Below are 21,164 nucleotides of genomic sequence, written 5' to 3'. Positions count from 1 at the left end.
CACTTCACTGGCACACAGAGGCTAATTTTTCAGGTCTTTCAGTGAGCACGTTATAAGACAGAAGAATATAACTGGTGTCTGAGGAAAGGATGTACTGACAAAGCATAGGTCATCCATTCAGAAATGTACATGTTTGTCAATGCCTCAAAACCTAAGTCTGAGCTAGGTATAGTAGTTATACAAACAGTACCTGATATCACTTGCCCCAGGAATAAAATAATGAGATTAAAATAAACAAATTATTATAAATGAATGAGATCAAAATCAATGTGCCTCAGCCTCTAGACTTCTGTGCCTCCAACACACAATGTTAAAATTTGTAATTTTTCTTCACATTCAGGAAGACTGTGGTTTTTTAAGTGAAAGCTGAATTTGCGTATTCCCTTTACGCCATGAACCAATTACCTGGTATTTCAGGAAAGCACCGCATAGCACACAGCTCACAATACAGTTGCCAGCCCTAGACACCAAGTACCTGATTTACATGCAGCCAGCCCCAAAAAACTTTGAAAATCCACGTCCGACCACGCGTGGAGCCAGCTGTGTTCTGAGTGCTGGGGCCACATGGAGCCCGTGCGGCAGAAGGCCCGGTGAGGTGGCAGGAGCAGGAGTGGGATGCTGCTTGGGTGGGATGCTGCTTGGGTGGAATGCTGCAGGGGCAGGAGGCTGCAGGCAGGAGGCTGCAGGGGCAGGAGGCTGCAGGGGCAGGAGGCTGCTGGGCAGGGCGCACAGGGCTGAGCCGGGCTCCTCTCGCATTCAGCAACCCCACGCACCACATGCACCTGACTATATAGGTCTAGACAGGGAGAAAGGTTTTGCCAACAGTAGAGTCACTAGGGCAAGGCACATGAATTGAGATGACTACACAAAGGTATCTCACACGTTAAGGGAGAGAACCAACAGGTCTGGATCCTCTGGCTTGCAGAGTCTGTGCTGTTTTGCCATCCAAAATATCCAGCAAATGTGACCTGCGGCTGCTGCAGCAGCTGCACAGTGGGTGGGTGCTCTGTGCAGGCTAGGGAAGAGCTCTATCCTCTGATATCCTATGCAAAACCCATTCGCTATTCTTTAAAGTAAACTCATAAATTGCCCTCTGGTCACCTGTAATCCTGGAGGCTTATCCCTGCCTTCCTCTAACTGCAATATTAAAAAATGGATGGATTTTGAACATGAAATATTGTATTGATTGATCTTATGCTTGGATTTTGCAGTACAATGTGTGTAAGTGGGAGTTTTCATTATAAATCTAATTTTGAAGGGTTTATGACTAGCCTGTTTCAATTCTCTCTAGGCTCAAAACTTGTTAGATATGTTTTACCCTGGAAGATGAAAACTGTCTCGAAAATGAGAAAGAGAGTGAAAGAAAGAAAAAGAATGGTGTAACTTTCTTTAACTACAGGAACATATTTTGAACCAAATATATGAAAGATTGAAATTTGACAGTGCTTATTTCTTTTCATAAATTGGTGTTTTTTGAAACAGTAACGTAAATCATTAAAAATGTAAGAGTCTCAGGAAGTCACTTCTTACATTCGGGGTAAAATATACCTATCATTTAGGACAAAATTACCTTTTCAATATTTCTGAAGTGGCTTGACTTTTACAGAAGAATCTAGGAGGCTAATTGTGAATCTCCCATAGTCCTTCTGTGATGAGGCAAAGGTCATGCAGAATTTAAGGGCATATCTTTCTTACTTATGCAAAAGAGAGAGCCCAAATGACTGATTTTTTTAGGAGAATCATGGTGGGACCTGGAAAGGATGCTCAGGTGCTCAGAAGCAAAGTGCAGAAGTTCATATGCAGTATATGGTTATGTTCTTACCCACATAATGTGCTGTGCCTTGTTTTAGCCTTTCTGTCTGCTTTTCAAACTTGCCAGAACAGTAATATTCAGATGATAAACGAGCACCTAACAATTTATTGGCCCAGCCTTCATCAAGTAAGTCATGTCTCAGGCTAAGGTTTTAAGGATGAGGACTTTCTCTTTCCAAAAGTGACAGATGTAAGAAATGAAAATAGTCTCTCCTGTTGTAAAGTTCCTGCAATTTTTCAGATTCCATTTCCCACATTTTCACTTTAGCAATTGTTTAGGCATATGGTAAGTGGTATACAGACATAACAGGCTCTTGAAGTTATAACAATAAACATGCAAATATCAAAGCGAAATAAGTTCTTCAATAGACAGTTTTGCTTACCTGTATATGACCAATCAATCTCTTCGATCAATTTCCGCTGTTGTCTATAGTATCCGTACACCAAATCTGCAAAATAGCAATGAATTTACAATATAAAAACCAGAAGCCTAACAGGAACATGAAGTGTAGATGACACACTCCCCTCCAACAAGATAATCACTGTTTTAATTACTGATGAATTATTTACTTTGTCCTTATCTTGGACCTCAAATGGCAAGTACTGGTTAAACAGAATATAAATACCATCAACACTGTAGCATATGAAGGACACAAACAGAGCAAACAGAAGTGCTTTTCAGTTTATCTTTCTTTCTCCTTTCTTCCTTCCTTCCTTTCCTTCCTTCCTCCCTCCCTCCCTTCCTTCCTTCCTCCTTCCCTCCCTCCCTCCCTCTCTGTCCTCTCTCTTTCTTTTTTTCCATTTTTCATCACAACCATGCTTTCCCTTTTAAAATTAATACAACTCCCCCTTGAAGAAACCATCTTCTGTGATGTCCTTTAGAAAGAACCAATCTAGATTACTTGGAAGTCAACGCGAGTTAAACTTTCGCTTCAGTGTGGTCAGGACTTTACCTATTTTCTCTAACTTTGTACTACTGATATCATTTAAAGATAGTGAACAAAATATTCTAAAATGTCATTTCACTGTGCACTATCATCAGCAATATTATAGCTGAAGTATGTAAAGTTACTTGTATCTCCATAAACTTTATGGAGAGAGAAGGCTAGATATTAGATACTTTTTAATGACATTATATTTCTCTAGAGAGAAATATCTAATGGTATAAATACTCACTGATTTATTCTGACTACTGAATAACCTTAACGGTTACCCTTTTTATGCCAGTACAACTCTAACAACACTACTGATGTGTGCGAATAGACGACTATGCCCCCTAATACTTATTAATATATGTAAATTGCAGATATAGGTTTTTTGAGACTGTCATTTCGAGAGTCATAATGTTAACTAGCTTCATTAAATACTGTTCTAGAGAAGCACAATATAACCTATTTAAGAAATAATTGCATATGAGCACGTTGAGCACACATATGGATTGCTTCCTTGAGAAAGCGCCATAGAATTCTGCTCACATTCTGCAATAAATACAATTTAATGAAACAGTCTCATAGCATCCGTTTCTTTTCCTTTAATGCAGAAAAGTATGTAGTGCTGATTACAGGATATTAAATCATAATTGCTATTTGCAAGGTTAGAAATGTTCTGTGTCTTACAATGACTTTCTGCTACCTATCTGAAGTCCATACATTTTAATAACTTCAACAGGACTTCTGCCTCCTCCATGAAATTGCGATTGCCCTTAAATGTTTTTCGCTTCCCCTTCTCCCTCCCCGCCAAAAAACCCCCCTTGCAACACTTGGTAACATTCACTCATGACTGCAATTTTTACAAAAAGATCGAACCTCACATGTAAGTAATGGCACTGAAAAGGGATTTACATGCACCAGCATTGTCTTTGGACCACATTTTCAAGTCAATGTGCATTGTGCCTGCTTCTTTAACTAATTATGTAAAAGAAAGCTGTTTAAGTTCTGATTCACAGGTGTTAGTTGCTGTCTCCAGTTTCCTCCTTTATCCATTGTCCTCCTAATTGTTACTTCAAACAATCAGTTAAGCATTCATATGCTAACTAAGCAGGGTTTGGGCGTGAGAGCGTCCCACCACTTTTTAAATTCCACATGGAGGTCTGATGGACAAGGAGTGATAGCTTCAATGAACAAGAAAAAAAGGGGCAAGGTTCACTTTTTTGGTGCATTACACACTTATAGACCCAGTAAATCTTACGGAAAGTCTTTATAAATGCCAGGAGACGTTAGGAGTTCATACACCTTCTTTCCTCTGCTATTCACCTATTGTGCTCCCACAGCCCCTTCACAGCACAGTCATGGCCATGAGCCTTCCCACATCTGCAGGGAGTGTCAGTGGATTCGGTCTTGCCTCTTTCCACTATACATATGTGGCAAAATTGGGGAAGGAAAGCAAATTTCATTTGGGGAAGGAAGTGACTGAAGAATCATAGCTAGCATGGGTGTCAGAGAAAAGCTGTGTGAGTGTATGAGGACAAGTGAATGCAGCAATTCTTCCCTTGAGCTACATCTGTAAACTGCCCTGGCAAAACACAACCATGAATCCTATAAAGCGTTGCTGTGTAAACTGTCTGTGTTGACCAGCTAACAGTGTAGAGACCAGCTGGAAGGAAATTATTTTAATTTTTGTTTAAATTTTATTTTATTTAGAGTTAACAAATTGACGTGCCTTTTGCTCATGGTATATGACAGCAGGTACTTCTGTTTAAATAGTGTATTTAAATTCCTTACATTTAATTTAAATGAATATAGTAATAATGAGAACATCTTCACAAAAGAGAAGGCAAAACTGATGTCAGATTTGTCATTTTATATGTACATCTATGATACTGATACTTGAGCTTGCTCAGCTTGACAGTCAGCATGACTCCTGTGACACTGACTGACATCACCAGCCAGTGCCCAAAATAGTTTGAATTACTGGTTAAGGTGCTGCTTTATGAAGCAAAATATCCTTAGTGTTCTCTTCTGCTTCCAGGAAGCTGTTGAACATGTTTCCATAGATTGTTGATTTATTCATAGAACAAGGATGCTCAGTTGCAGGATCATGTTTTAAACAGTTTTATGGTTATGTTTCTATGCCTGTCAAGGAGACATGCAAGATCTCATTAAATGCTTTTTGTTCCCTTTTTCTACCCTCCTTCAAAGCCAAAATTTTCTGTCTGAGGCTGTGAAACTTGTTTCCTTTTATATTCTGTCCAAACAGTGTGCACCCTGGTGCCCAAGGCTCATGAAGTCAGGAATAGTGGTGGCAAATGCTCCCCTGCTCATGCGGGGTAGTGGGACCAACTGATTTGTGGCTGATCTTAGAATCACAGAATCATGGGATGGTTTGAGTTGGAAGGGACCTTAAAGATCATCTAGTTCCAACCCCCCTGCCATGGGCAGGGACACCTTCCACTAGACCAGGTTGCTCAAAGCCCCATCCAACCTGGCCCTGAACACTTCCAGGGAGGGGGCATCCACAGCCTCTCTGGGCAACCTGTTCCAGTGCCTCACCACCCTCACAGTAAAGAACCTCTTCCTAATATCCAATCTACATCTACCCTCTTTCAGTTTAAAACCGTTACCCCTCGTCCTATCACTACACTCCCTGATAAAGAGTCCCTCCCCATCTTTCCTGTAGGCCCCCTTTAAGTACTGGAAGGTTGCTATACAGTCTCCCCGGCGCCTCCTCTTCTCCAGGCTGAACAACCTCAACTCTCTCAGCCTGTCCTCATAGGGGAGGTGCTCCAGCCCCCTGATGGTCTTCATGGCCCTCCTCTGGACTCCCTTGAGCAGGTCCGTGTCTTTCTTACACTGGGGCCCGAGAGGTGAATGCAGTACTCCAGGTGGGGTCTCACAAGAGCAGAGTGGAGGAGGAGAATCACCTCCCTCGACCTGCTAGCCACACTTCTTTTGATGCAGCCCAGGATGTGATTGGCTTTCTGGGCTGTGAGTGCACATTGCTGGCTCTTAATTCAGTTTTTCATCCACTAATACCCCCAAGTCCTTCTCCTCAGGGTTGCTCTCAATCCACTCATTGTCCAGCCTGTATCTGTGCTTGGGATTGCCCTGACCCATGTGCAGGACTTTGCACTTGGCCTTGTTGAACTTCATGAGGTTCACACGGGTCCACCTCTCAAGCCTGTCAAGGTCCCTCTGGATGGCATCTCTTCCCTCCAGCGTGTCGACTGCACCACACAGCTTGGTGTTGTCAGCCAACTTGCTGAGGGTGCACTCAATCCCACTGTCCATGTTGCTGACAAAGATGTTAAACAGCGCCGGTCCCAATACTGACCCCTGAGGAATGCCACTCGTCACTGGTCTCCACTTGGATATCGAGCCATTGACTGCAACTCTTTGAGTGCAACCATCCAGCCAATTCCTTATCCACCAAGTGGTCCATCTGTCAAATCCATGTCTCTCCAATTTAGAGACAAGGATGTCATGTGGGACAGTGTCAAATGCTTTGCATAAGTCCAGGTAGATGACGTCCATTGCTCTTCCCTTATCCACCAACGTTGTAACCCCATCGTAGAAGGCCACCAAATTTGTCAGGCACGATTTGCCCTTAGTGAAGCCATGTTGGCTGTCCCCAATCACCTCCTTATTTTCCATATGTGCCTTAGCATAGTTTCCAGGAGGATCCGCTCCATGATCTTGCCGGGCACAGAGGTGAGACTGACTGGCCTGTAGGTCCCCAGGTCTTCCTTTTTTCCCTTTTTAAAAATGGGGGTTATGTTTCCCCTTTTCCAGTCAGTGGGAACTTCTCCAGACTGCCACGACTTCTCAAATATGATGGATAGTGGCTTAGCCACTTCATCCGCTAGTTGCCTCGGGACCCGCGGATGCATCCCATCAGGTCCCATGGACTTGCGCACCTTCAGCTGCGTTAGATGGTCTCGAACCTGATCTTCTCCTACGGTGGGTGGTTCTTCATTCTCCCAGTCCCTGCCTTTGCCTTCTGTGACTTGGGCGGTGTGGCTGGAGCACCTGCCGGTGAAGACTGAGGCAAAAAAGTCACTGAGTACCTCAGCCTTCTCCATGTCCTGGGTAACCAGGTCTCCTGTTTCCTTCCAGAGAGGGCCCACATTTTCCCTAGTCTTCCTTTTATCACTGACGTACCTATAGAAGCTTTTCTTGTTGCCCTTGACATCCCTGGCCAGATTTAATTCTATCAGGGCTTTGGCTTTCCTAACCTGATACCTGGCTGCTCAGACAATTTCTCTGTATTCCTCCCAGGCTACCTGTCCTTGCTTCCACCCTCTGTAGGCTTCCTTTTTGTGTTTGAGTTTGTCCAGGAGCTCCTTGTTCATCCACGCAGGCCTCCTGGTGTTTTTGCCTGACTTCGTCTTTGTTGGGATGCATCGCTCCTGAGCTTGGAGGAGGTGATCCTTGAATATTTACCAGCTTTCTTGGGCCCCTCTTCCCTCTGGGGCTGTATCCCATGGTACTCTACCAAGCAGATGCCTGAAGAGGCCAAAGTCTGGTCTCCTGAAGTCCAGGGTAGTGAGCTTGCTGTGCACCCTCCTTGCTGCCCTAAGGATCTTGAACTCCACCATTTCATAGTCACTGCAGCCAAGGCTGCCCTTGAGCTTCACATTCCCCACCAGCCCCTCCTGGTTGGTGAGAACAAGGTCCAGCATAGCACCTCTCCTCGTTGGCTCCTCCATCACTTGGAGAAGGAAGTTATCATCAACCCATTCCAGGAACCTTCTGGATTGCTTATGCCCTGCTGTGTTGCCCCTCCAACAGATATCAGGGTGCTTGAAGTCCCCCATGAGGACCCTTGTTCCCTTGTCTCATGTTCAGTCAGAGGGGCAAACAGAAAAGATGGGTTTCTGGTTAAAGCATAGTGCTGGGAGTAATAAGATCTTGTAGATATTTTTTCCTGTTTAAAAAGTATAAATAACCAGGTTTTCTTCCTCCTGACATGAGTCTGATATTACTTTTGCACTTACTGGCCTCGGTTGAGTTGCTTTTGACTTACCGCTGTGAATGAAACATTCTGATCCTCAATATGTATTTATTCATATGTAAAGGTAAAAAAAGAATAGCTTTAACGATTAACAGAAAGAAATGTCTGTGAGGGAGACCCTCTTGATTTGCCACTCTGTGCCAGGAAAATGAGTCAGAGAAGTGGAAATGGGACCTTAAACCTCTGAATTCTGTTGGGGAAAATCCTCTCAGAGATGCTGAGGCAACAAGCCCCAAGTATCCACCAGAGATCCCTCTCCTAAGCCTCGGTAAAAAGGGTATTCTGAGGACAGTGCTTGAGACACAAAGTATGTTTGGGGATGCTGCACTTAACATACTGCTTTGCTACGCAGGATACAAGCTCAGGTGTAACCTGGCACTGTAATTTATACCAGGATGCTGTAATTTTACCAGCCCTTTATGCCTGTCCTTTTTGCCACAGCGGTGTCAAGAGATATCAGCTGCTAGACTCAAGAGGACAAAAGGACAACCTCCTTATGGTTTTACCTCCACTCAGCCTGAACTTGTGAGTTGCACCTGCAGTAGAGCTGGCATTTACGAGATTCTGACATCAGAATGACTTATTTATGGGAATTGAGACACATTAAGTAACGTCTGCGTTTGTGAGATTTTCTACAAATGGGGCACTGATGTTCTGCATATACAGTAGGGGTAGGCACTATTAACTACGTGTTTACATTGCCAACACAGTTCGGTCCTGGGAAGTCAGGTGTCACTCAGTATTTTCCTCCTGTCCCAAAATCTAATTTGGGAGCAAAGAGGATAGATTCTAAAGTCATAAGCATTCATCTAGTGCAACTGGATAAAGGCTGTGCTGGTATTAAAACTGATAGGATTTTCAATTTACATGGGCAGGATTCAACCTGTGGTTCTTAGGCCAAAGAAGAGCACAGGAACTCTTGGGATGCCAGTAAGGATGTGAGCAATCACTGAAAATATGCGATAATTTTCTCTTCAAGAAATACAGAAGTTCTTGTTTTAAACAATTGTGTCTCATGAGATCTCTGCTATGTACACTCGTATTACTGACTCCGCAGAAACTGGAAGCTGTGAATACCAGAAGCTTAGACAGGTCTGGAAAAGACTTTAAAAATCTGTGAAGGAGAAATCCACAAACACCTCTTAAACACAGTGACACCACTTTTGGCTCACTAAGTCCACTGATGAAATTGGGAGGATTACACTGGGAAATTCTCATTGCATATTTGCCCTATTTTAATGCATTTGCCTGCATTTGCTATTGGTTATTGTCAGAGACAGGTTATCAGACAAGTGGCTTGAACTAGCAAAGCGGTTTTAAAATTTTTATTCAAATACATATTGTGCTTGCCCAGACACTCAGTGAACTGTTTAGAAGGACAAAAGACTATCTACCCAGGTTCAGATTTTCCACCACACAAACTGACCCAACTCCACTGAAGGGTACCAAGATGCACCTATTTATGTCTAAATGTGAATGTCTTGGATGCTGCTCATTCAAATAGAGTGAGGTAGCTCAGTCTTTATGCTCTACTTGATCTACTATCTCTACTCTTCATCACCACTTTTATACACTATAAAACATTTTGACAGTCAGATTTTTAGATTAAGACACAAATCTCTTCACTGGAGAAGAATTAGGACTTGTAGAACAAACTGAAATGGTATATAAGAACAATGGTTACACAGGGTAGCTGAAAGAAAATCTGTACATGGCTAGTGGCTAAGAAGTGGGACATCAGACAAAGTTGCTGCAAAGAAGTCAAAGAGAGGAAGACAAACTGCAAAACTGGCATAATAATAAATTAAAAAAAAGAAGCCACATGTGATTAGCAAAATAGATGCTCAGTGCTTTTCAAATATGAAAAGAATACAATTAAATAGATCGGATAGACCTTTATTATGCAGGTTCTACTTCTGAAAGTAAACGCAGAACCTTAAACACAGCTAAAACTGTCCAAAATCACCTCTGATGATAAATGGAGTGCTTCTTCAACAATCGTCATTTCCTTATTTCAGCTCCTTCCATTGACAGGAAAGTCACAGGACCCACTTCTATACCTTTCATCCATTTTATGATGGTGTAGCTTCATTGCCTCAACTGAAATAATTCTTGATTTATACTGATGGAGGAAATGAAAAGATTCAGAGCACAACCTGCTAACTGTCTTGAAGTTCTAACTGACAGGAGCTATCTATAAATCCCTTTGAGAGAATGATCTACATTTGCCAGAGTAAGGTCTCTCTCTTATGGTTTTCTTTAATTTTGTAATGGCGTCTGTAAAATCCTTAAAACCACCAAAATGCTTTAATAACCCACCTCTACAATGTCATATATTCTTTCTCCCTGAAAGTCGAAGTGTCTAAATCTTTTGTCAAGATGGGTCTGAGAATTCTCACAGCCTTAGAGAAATTTAAAAATCTTTTTTTACCCACAGTTCCTTCTGTGTAGGCTTATTTTAGGCATTGGTACATGTTCGAGTATCTATAAAGAGAGTCAGTTCCCTTCATTATGCTTGAGTGTGGGCTGTTCATTCCAATACAGATTGAAAAAGCAAGACCTTCCCTGCACTGAATATAAAGCCAAAACAAAACTCCTCTTACAATTTGACAATTGTCATGTGTATTTACTAACACAAATTGTGTTTAAATCTAAAAAAAAAAAAAAAAGAAGAAAAAGATTGATTGGTTTCATTTAAAACCAGTTATCATTAAGCACCAGAGTATTAACAGGCACTCTGCTTACTCAACCTGTCACAACTTTACAGTGAATAGTGCCATGATTTAAAAGGATAATCCCTATGGTATCAGCTAAGGTTTATAAATCACATTTAATCACAATTTTCCAGTGCATTTGTATATGCAAAAGCAAGAAGGACTCCAGTTTGACCAATTTATGTTCTACCCCATTGGAATTTTACATGCCTGGGGTTTACAGGGCCCCCGAAATTCCTAACCAGCCAGTGGAAAGTGGGAGGGATCTCAGGATACCACAGGGTATGATCCAGTCTGCTTAAGTTACCTGCTTCCACCTTCACTCTGACTACAGGCAAAGTGGTAGGAAATGTTAGATGTCTCCTTCCATTTGCGATCTTGTGCACCTAGACATCATCTGAAGATGGAGCAAAACGGTCTGATAGACTTCAGCTTCCTACACAGCCATTAGCAGTTAGTTGAAGCATTGGCTATAGCAAGTTTTAAGGCTTCTCTGGTAACCCATGTAGCATTCAAGTGTCTGCTCACCGAAACCAAGCTGACAGTACAGGTTTTAGGTGGGAGAGTAGTGCTTATCTTTCCAGAATGCATATTTCTGAACATGCACAGATGAGTGAAATTAAGTGCCTGTGAAGCTCTTGGGCTAAACACAAAGATATCTCAATAATTTAAGAACCTACAGAACTAAGTAACCCAGAAAAGCTAGATGACTGGCTTGCTGCTGAAGCACCTAAAAAGATGTCCAAAGCCAAAACCAGAAGGGACTTAAGGGGACTGTAATCTCCCCAAAGATGTGACACTATTGTCCTCTGTATGATGTGAGGCTAACAGGTTTTTATGATAGAAATTGGAACTGCTATTCAAAAAAGCAAGTATCAAGCAGTGATTCCTAGGACACGCTTATATATAACTCTCCTGCTACCCAGATTCCTTTCCGCATACGAAGATAGTCAATCCAGACCAGACATGAACAAACAAAAATTCAATCAAGTCAGTGAAACTATAAGCATTTGGTTTCAAAATGAATTTACTTCTCTGTTAGCAGTACCAGAGAAGTAGGAAAGAGAGAGATGAACAGAACTGGACTTTGTTTAAACATAAATAGTAATGGTAATTTAATTTTATTTGCATGATCCTCTTCAACGTTCTGGGTATTCCACAGACAAACTTTTATGATTCTGATTTCTAGCAAAATTGCGTGTCAAGAACCGTAATAAATATAATTAGGAATGAAGAATATGTGCTTTACCTCTTATATTTAGCACTTAAGTGTGAAAACATTTACAATCCCCTTGCCAACAAACAAGAAACATTGTGATAGACATTTCAGAAGTGCAATGAAAAATAAAACAAATTTAACTCCTATACCCAAAATCTCAGAGTTCACATTTAACTGGCTTTTGAAAAGGTTTTTAAAAATCTTTACTATGTTTCTCCAATGCCTCTCTGCCTGTTAATATTAACGTCTACAGATCAGCAAAGCTCTACAGCTTTGGTGATATTTATCCAAAACTCTTGAGAGTAGAACTTATGCAAGTCATCTCAAAGGAACATTTACTGAAATAAATGCTTTTTAGCACAGTAGGGGTTGTGAAGTCAAGCTGTTAGAAACTTTCTCTTTTGCGAACTATTTGCGAATAGTTAAAATCATCTTGTGGACCCTAATGAACAGCCTTAGACTGAATCCTATGAAGGTGTTGGTCGGGGGGATATTGAGAGAAATATATTCTCTAAAGGAGGAAGTATTTAATTATTAAATATTTCCTTTCCCATTTATTTGATGCTGCAATTGCAAATTCTACTCAACCATTAACCCTCCAGTCATGTTACAGTAAGTTTCCTGAAAGGTGGCTCTTTAGATAGCAATATCTTCTTTTACTTCAGGGAGGTATTTACTTGAAACGTCTTGGTGAAATCCTTTTTTCAATGACAAAGGGGAAGAGAGAGGTTGCCCTGGATTATTTTTGTATAAGTATTCATATGAATCTAGGGATTATGCCACATACCTTTTATAAAACCTTACCAAAAACATTCTACTCCCTTGAGGAAGCTCTACACTCACAACATCAAGACTGAAAAATTCCAAAGCTCATCATGGACACCCAATATCAACTGCACGTCTATAAAAACATGTGTCTCTATTTGATAGAAAATATATGAACATAATGCAAACAATACAACCAAAAACTTGTAAACAAATGTAGAACCTGACATTTTTTGACAAATCCTAACAATTATATTATATATATGCATAGGTATGTCCGGATGTATGTATATCTATAAGGATTTGTCAAAAAGAGGTATATAAATACATACACATACATATTGCAATTTCTTATGATTGTATCATGTTATAAATCTCATGTTTACGCTTTCCCTTTAGCCATTTCCTTATTGCGACTGATTACATAAACATATCATCTGGAAAAGAAAATGAAGTGTCTCATGATTGCTAGAGACAACAGAGAAAAATGTGACAAACACTGGCATGCTAAAAACACAAACCAAGGGCAAAACAAAGACACTTAATGTTTATGGGTTTTTTTTTTAATAATTTTCTTTTTACAGCAAAGTTATTAATATAGTGGCATAAGGGAGATCACAGATAAAATAAACAGAATAATTGCAATTACTTTCAAGTTTATTCATGATACTGGATTTCAAAATACACTGAGGTGAGGAACCAAAATCTATGCTCCCTCCTTCCCTACAGCTTCTCTGACTGTAGGAGTAGATTCATGTGGCCACTTGTGTTTTCTCCCACTCCACTCGGGTTCCCTTCACCAGGAGCACAGGGCAGTACCCTCCCTCCTGTTCCTGCAGATAGCTTGTATCTGCCTTTTGGGTGCTCTTGAGGAGCAATTGCCATGTAGATTCACATCTCCACAGGCAGAGGAAGGAAGCGAACCTGTCTCCTGATGTCCATGGAGTTTTCAAGCCAGCGGGATGTAGTGAAAAGGCGAATTAGTGTCAGTAATACCTTACATGGAGCTGAACACTACAAATGTGTGTTTTAACATGTTCTGACAAAGTTTAATTTTGAAAGGGCGCCTGAAAGATGACCAGTTTTTTAAATTAGAAGCATATTTTAGATATGAAATAGACTCCAAGGTGCTCCACACTATCTAGACTGAGAAATTCTCCCCAAAATCTAAAGCAGAATTTTAAGCATTTGGGAGACTTTCAGGTCAGCTTAAGAACTGGGGTATCTGTGAAGTCAGGCAACTGTTTTTCAGTATTTTCAGGACTTTGGTAACTTTGGACTTGGGTGTCCGTCTTCTACATAAGTTTCACTTTTCAATCTGACTCCTGCTGTTTAAAATTACAAAAGCTTTTGGAAAACTCACTGTTGAATAGGCCAAACCATAACTGTTGACTCTAAGTACAGTTTTATACTAACAGAGATTTCACCCCGACATATTTGGAATGTATATGGAATTTAACCTTTATGGTACAACCTAAACCCAGAAATGATTGGAAAAAGAGGTACATGTCACATAGATCCAGAAAAAAAATTCTAGTGCACTCAACCAGAGTTTTTCCCAGATCTTTGAGCTTTGCTCGAAGGTCGTGGCAGTGGGAAGGGGCTGCCTGTTTGTTGGGGGACTGGTGCTGTTGAATGGGGCTGGGGTTTCCAAAACCTTCATCCAGACTTTACAGCTACCAAGGACACACAGCCCCAAGTTTAATTAGTGAGGCCTGCGCTTTTGGTGGGATAACTCATCATTTCGTTCCAGCAATTCTGAAGTTGATTTCAAAAATTTGTCAGTCAATATGAACAGATCAAACGGCATCGTTTTAGTTTCCTATGATATCTTTGGGAAAAGAAGTCATATAAAAATAAGAGAGTACCAAAAAAAGGGGATATCTTGAAGTTCCTTAAGGAATCCTGATTTAATCCTGGATTTTAGAGGATTTATGGAGGAACGGTACCTCCACAGGGAAGTGGATGGTCTGAGCTTTCCTCCATACTTTGTCAACTCCTGCACAATGTAAGTAGAGAGCCACACCACAGCTGTATTTTCATACAATCCAGGCACTTAGTGCTCACACTAGGCTCTTGCTAGCCAGCATGTTTTACTCTTGTTTTGAAAAGCAAACGGTCAGTATCTGGTCCTCTGCTTCATCAAACATACACAAATGTGGTATATTATTGTATAGAATGATATTTTTACTTTCACAGACTGCTGAAAACAAAAAGGTGTATTGATTGCTCCTGGAGGTGACTGATTGTAGCTAACTACAGCAATATTAACACTTGATTTTTTTTTCTCCGTCAGATTTAAAAAAAAAAAAAATAGGAGATATCAAATAAAATAAGGTCATGCCAATTTAAAATCTATTTTCTTCACATTTCCTTTCTTGAGTTCATTTTTTATTCTCTTCAGTACCTTGTTATCTATACTGTATCTACCGTTTGATAGAGTTTTGAGGTCAAATTCTGTCTCATGTTTTATGTATGTCCAAGAGAGTACCATGAGAGAAACAGGAGTCCCATCCTAGTCCTGTCCCACATCACCCACAAAATTGGAACTTCACAGATGATTTTGGAATTCAGATACTAATAATATTTGGAGACTCAGATGTTTTGATCAGATATTTTGCATGATCGATATAGTCATGTGTCTTGCTCATTCGTATTTAATCAATATGTGCTCTTCATCTTGGAGGGGGGAAGTAAGTCTGCCTGGGAAGCTATATAAGGCCCATGTAAACGCAGACAGAACACAAAACCACCGTACAGGCGTACATCCCTCACTTGCCCATCCTCCTAATGTCTAATTTATGCACATTTTATATAACAGTTATAGGAGACAGAATACAGCTTTGTGATTTCAGAAAAAAACCCCACAACATTGTCTTGTTAGTTCATATTCTTGCAGTTCTAATCCTTGTTGAAGTCTGTCAGCAGACATAAACCTAGCTGAATAAGGTTTGACCCAAAATGTGGAAATAATAGCCCGATAAGATGATAGATACATGGTTTAATCAATCATTGTAAACATGAAATTTCACCTTACTGCACTAACCATTTCCCCATATAATCCAGCCTTTCACGAAGACAGTAAAAAGCCTTTTCCCAGGTCTCAGGTGGTGGTGGCACTCCATGAAAAGCCTTAATTTGTGCACTGAACCACAAAATGGAGGTTCTGACCTCTTGTTACTTGCAATCCTACACTGAGTGTATAACACAGTTTGAACTGAGAATCTCATTGCAGCAATCCTCCTAGGTTCAGATTAGTTCAATACAACTGAAAGTTCATATATTGTGGCAGTCAGCTGTCAACACTCAATAACCCACTGCAAATTGACTGTGACTTTCTAATAGTAAGAAATTAAATCTTTGAAACAAAAATCAGGAAGCCTGAGAATGTCATTATGATTCATAGGCAAATTTTTACTACAAGCTAAACACTGTAACATGAAGAAATTAAATACAACACACCTAACTATTAAATTTGTTTTCAGTTAATTGCAATGACTCATCTACCAAGATTAAATGGGTTTTATTGCCAATTAATAAAGTAATGAATTGCTCTGACAATTAACGGCAACCAGAATCAGGGGAAAACATTATCTAAAAATGTATAGTGAGTTAATGGTTTGAGCATGCTTAAATCTTGCAAGTAGGTTTCAATGCATCTAAAGTGACTTGTGAACTTACACCAGGACTGACAAAGTCACTCCCACATTGGGAATTCACCTGCCTAAACTCTTTGCTAGTTTGGATCTCAACTCCCAACAGAACTAAGGGGTTTGGGCTCTTAAGTGATGAAGAATTAGTTCTAGAAAGGGATTTTAACACTGAACTCCCATTGCTAGCTCTCAAAATCCTCAAAGCCCTTGATAAACAGACACCTGCCCTTGGTCTAGGTGTAGAGCACTAAAACCCTGGGTAAAGGCATTAATTAGCAGCCTGTGAAGCGTGTCTGCCTGTCTCCCCCTCTCTTATGAATATTTATGTAAACGTTTTATGGTATGGGGAAAAACTTCAATAGGCTGGATTCAGAGTGTCTTCTGTGAATATTCTTTGTGCACATAATTAGGATGCTTTGTCCTAGAGCCATTTAGACACTTCTGCCATTGTGCTAGGGAGGAAGCCCGACTTACAAAACATGCCTAGTAATGCAGAGTTATGAATAGGGGATGGCCTGGAAGTTTACATATAGGCTTAGAAGAAGCTCTCTCACTGCCTGTTTTCTTATAAATGCTTCCAATTAAGGGTGCAGGCCCAAGCAGACAAAATGAACAGAGTGCTAAAACTCCCTTCCTTGAGTGAGCAAGGAGGGTTTAAACTTCTAGGCCCTGGAGAACACCTTGGGGAAAATAAAACTGCTGAGAGGAGAGGAACATACAGCTGACTCTATATCAGAAAAAACTCTGAGCCCTATTAATATATATCTATATATTAATACAGCTATACCACAGAGTCTAGCAAAGACAAGCAAATTGAATTCCTAAGGGGTAGCAGGGTGAAACAATCAGAACAATGTAACAAACCAGCGAGATTTCAATGACCATATGTAAAATGGCCAAATGGCCCAACAGGACAAAGCTTAGAGAAACAATGCAGGTGCAAATCTGAAAAGTAGCTCTTGAACACAAACGAGCAGAGGCCTTTCTTGAGAGACTCATATAACATGCACAGCAGACAGGTCACCTAGTGAACAGCAGATGAGCCATTAAAGAGTGATGACTGCAATAGAATTTGAATTGACATTCAAGTGACAGCAAGGATGCCAAATTAGTATACTGACACCAACCTTTAGCAAATAAAATGCACAAGTTTTTTAAAAGATCCCCAAAATAAAAAGATTTCCAGTTTTGATAGCAATGCCACTTTTTAGAAGTCGTCAAAATGTCTACTAATTTTCCAGAAATGGAAACAGTTGGTTAAACTAAAAGATTCAAAAGGATATGCTGAAATGTTGTGATGCACTGATGTTTCAGCTATTTAGATTGGGTAGGACTATGGTTTCAAGGAAGTTCAGAGAGCTATAACAAGCAAGGTAAATGTGTGACAACGCCAAATGATGTTCAGCTTTGACAGATAGAGCAGGAAAAATAATTGGAAAAAAGGCGTTGAGAAAAATTAAACTACTTTTACTTTGTTGGGCTTTCAATTAATTATATCAGCTGAAAGAAGAGACCAGGGCATCCCTGGACAGCTAAATCGAGTTCTTCATTCAGTGTATAGCTGGAGTCCAAGCAGAAATTTGGAAATATGTCAGAAATGGTGAAGAAAGAACATTGTTGCCCCTTAATAGAAATCATCAGTGTGGCTTCATCTGGAAAACCCCATTCTGTGCTGGTCTTGCCTTCTCAAAAACAATTAAGCACAATAACATGGGTGAGAGGGAACACTGATGAAAGTGACCATAGAAAAGCTCCAAATAAAGGGAGATGGAAAAGGTTAAGAATGCTTATTTTGGGAAGAAAACAAATATAAAGAATAATGAATGTTGCTAAGATGAAGACTGGGAACTTTTGTTCTCCCTCTCTCTAGAAGAACAAGAACACCCAGAGGCATTAATGAGAAGGCTGAAAGTAAGAAAACTAGTGAAAGGATACACTTTTTTTCACATCTAGGCAATTACCACTGCAGGAAACCGCTGAGGCTAACAGCTAAATGAAGACTGAAATAGCTATAAAGATATCAAAAATATTTGGAGTTACCACAATACATTTAGAAAGGCACCTGGCATAGATGAGATGTGTGAGAAAAGACTGAGGAAGTATCTCAGCTGTGTATTCTACCTACTGTGGGATTTCATGCCTGTTCTTCTGAAGCGTCTGCACTGGCCTCTGTCAGACAATACTGAATTCAGGTATGACCCAACATGGCTATTCCTGCTATTTGCATACTACACATGAACAACCCACGGCATTTGAAACAGTGGTAGTAGTTGTCCTAGATGAAATGCAGATACTATACAAACTTAAAAGAAACATCAGTTACTGTTCTGTAACAGACACTCTACTTGCATCCAGGTAAGCAACAAAGTTAACTTCGAGAAGTTGGCTGGAGCAAGTGATATGACTGACTCTTCCCTTGCTTAGATCCAGGGAATGTGTCCTTAGATGCTTTTTAGCAACGTCTCCCTTAACAGTCTGAAATTCTGTCAGGGACAGCAAAATGTGACTATGAACTGATGTACCCAATAAACGGAAAAATCTCAGATCCATCAGTTGCAGCTTCTTTACAGAACTGGGGATTATGTGACTCTTACTTTTGTGTTGCAATATCCACCACGTTCAAAGAGCAAATGCTGTTTTTAGACAGTGTCGTAGTCTAACCCCAGCCAGCAACTAAGCAGCATGCAGCCGCTTCCCCTCCTCTCCTCCCAGTGGGGTGATGAGGAGGAAAAAAGGTAATACTCGTGGGTTGAGATAAGAACAGTTTAATAACTAAAGTAAAATAAAATACACTACTAACTAATAATAACAATAATATAACAATAATAATTGTAATGAAAAGGAATATAACAACAAAAAAAAAAAGAAATAACACCCAAGAAAAGACAAGTGATGCACAATGCAACTGCTCACCACCCGTTGACCGATGCCCCAGCCCTGGCCAACTTCCCCCAGTTTATATGCTGAGCATAACATTCTATGGTATGGAATACCTCTTTGGCTAGTTCAGGTCAGCTGCCCCGGCTCTGCTCCCTCCCAGCTTCTTGCACACCTGCTTGCTGGCAGAGCATGGGAAACTGAAAAGTCCTTGGCTTAAGATAAGCACTACTTAGCAACAACTAAAACATCAGAGCGTTATCAACATCATTCTCACACTAAATCCAAAACCCAGCACTGTACCAGCTACTAAGAAGAGAATTAACTCTATCCCAGCTGAAACCAGGACAGACAGTACTGCTTTTCACTCCCCTTGTAAGAGAATAGGATAGAGCAGATATTGACCTAATCAACACTACAGAGTACACCTTCTATAAATTCGTGGGCAATGGTATTTTCAAATGGCACAATTCTGTGATTTTTCACTGTACAGTTCATCCTCAAAACACGATTCCTCTACAAAGGCTTATTTAGGTGACTACTGGTATTATTAATATTGCTTTTTCCTCTGGACAGTTTCTAGACATTCTGCTTTATCTAATTGTGTTTGACCTGGAGAACCAGAAGAATAGCCTGATCTGGCCATTGACCCATATGCCTCCTGTAAAGGCAAGAGATATTCCTAAACAGTAGACTTCTGTCTATTCTCTTACTTTTTGTTGGAACTTGTATGAAAATCCTTGCTGCTATTCTCTGCTCCCATGGAGAAAGACAATTTAAATGCCCAGTAAAAATGCCAGCCATTACAGTACTTATCTAACTGTTCCTCCTCTGTCTTGATGAGATGATGATGTTGCTTACACTGTCATTATCCATCAATGGTCATTTCCCTTGTGCCTTGAGCAGTTAGCATGTTTCCCATTATAGCTTTAATGTCCAAACATCTCCACTGGTGAACATGCACAGGGCACAGCAGCTCTTATGAAAATAATTCGGGAATTTACAGCTCTTAAATTGGATTAGGGGCAAGTACCAGCTGTTCTTGCTGTGTTAATTCAGAGCTCTGCATTGAAGGACCTGCCTCTTCCCACTGGAAAGCTGTTGGGTAATGCCATTTTCAAGGAAGGCCAGGAAATGTAGTTACAATTCTCTCTAAATGCAGCTTCATGCAGCAATACAGCAAATTCATTTAGCTAACGTTGGTATAAAATGTTCAAGTAGCACTAGACAGATACTGTAAAAAAAACTTACATGAATTATAGGCACTGAACTTTTTATTTTCTTACACTAAATGTATTTATTATTTTTAACCTTGTCATCCTCATCATCATCAAAAGCAAGCCATCCTTAATACAAGTCTGCCACTAAACTGTGGAAATATCCCGTAGCAAATTAATTATGATATGGAGCAGAAGGATCTTTTACTTTCACTAGCTGAAACAGATGAAGCTGAGACAGGTATTATTTAATCTTGCAAATTAAATCTCTGATGAATAGCCAAATAAACACAGGTTGCCTAATGCTACTGTTCCTTGTACTATAACTTAATTTAAATGCAGGAGAAAAACCCAAATGAGGCTGCTACATACGATTTCTTCTGGTAAAGGTAAAGGGGAATATAGTCTCAATCACTTTCTTCTTACCAGGGCAGCTGTACCAGCAAACCATTCATGTCTGATGAAAAGCAAGATGAGGTGGAGGACTAGACCTGAATTCTTGTTATGTCCTGTGAAGGTTGAAGTAAGACTCTGAATCACCATGTTTGCTCAAGCCCCTCTGTGTCTTGCCTCTCAGGTGTGCTGGCCACCCCTGCTCAGGCAGGACTCCCACCGCACCCGGGAAGGCAGTGAGGACTGGTGCTGCTGAATTTCCAGTCCTAAAGAAGCACTGCGTGAATTCACTCAGCTCCCAGTGGCAGGAGGCAGGTAAGGAGCCAGGACAACTATGGCATTTTCATGCTTCTAGATGCCCAAGTAGAGGTTGTAAATTATTGCAGGATTTTTTTTTTTTTTCTTTATTTCAGGGATGTATCCATTCTTCAGCTAACTGTTAAATTTTTATGCCCCTTTACAGATAAATGATGTATTTTGACTGTAGCAGGTGACCAGCATTAAGCTCTTTCAAAGAGAAACTCTTAAAAAACGATGTCCAGTTCTGATTAAGTTGACCATCTGA

General features: G+C 40.4%; 2 protein-coding genes across 2 annotated transcripts in view; both read right to left on the bottom strand.

Annotated features, from left to right (window-relative positions):
• The window catches only part of WNT16 (Wnt family member 16), an 873,674-nt gene that overhangs the window by 581,432 nt on the left and 271,078 nt on the right, over positions 1 to 21,164 (bottom strand). The gene's annotated exons all lie outside the window — the stretch shown is intronic.
• Positions 1 to 21,164, bottom strand: part of PTPRZ1 (protein tyrosine phosphatase receptor type Z1) — a 143,451-nt gene that overhangs the window by 98,680 nt on the left and 23,607 nt on the right. The window contains exon 2 of the mRNA XM_050904294.1: positions 2,196 to 2,261. Coding sequence (XP_050760251.1) covers positions 2,196 to 2,261 — 66 coding nt within the window. The remainder of the gene's footprint in view (positions 1 to 2,195; positions 2,262 to 21,164) is intronic.

Source organism: Gymnogyps californianus, chromosome 1 (assembly GCF_018139145.2).
Source record: "Gymnogyps californianus isolate 813 chromosome 1, ASM1813914v2, whole genome shotgun sequence".
Lineage (NCBI taxonomy): Eukaryota > Metazoa > Chordata > Aves > Accipitriformes > Cathartidae > Gymnogyps > Gymnogyps californianus.
Note: the sequence above shows the minus strand (reverse complement) of the source record. Positions and strands in the feature narration are given on the sequence as shown.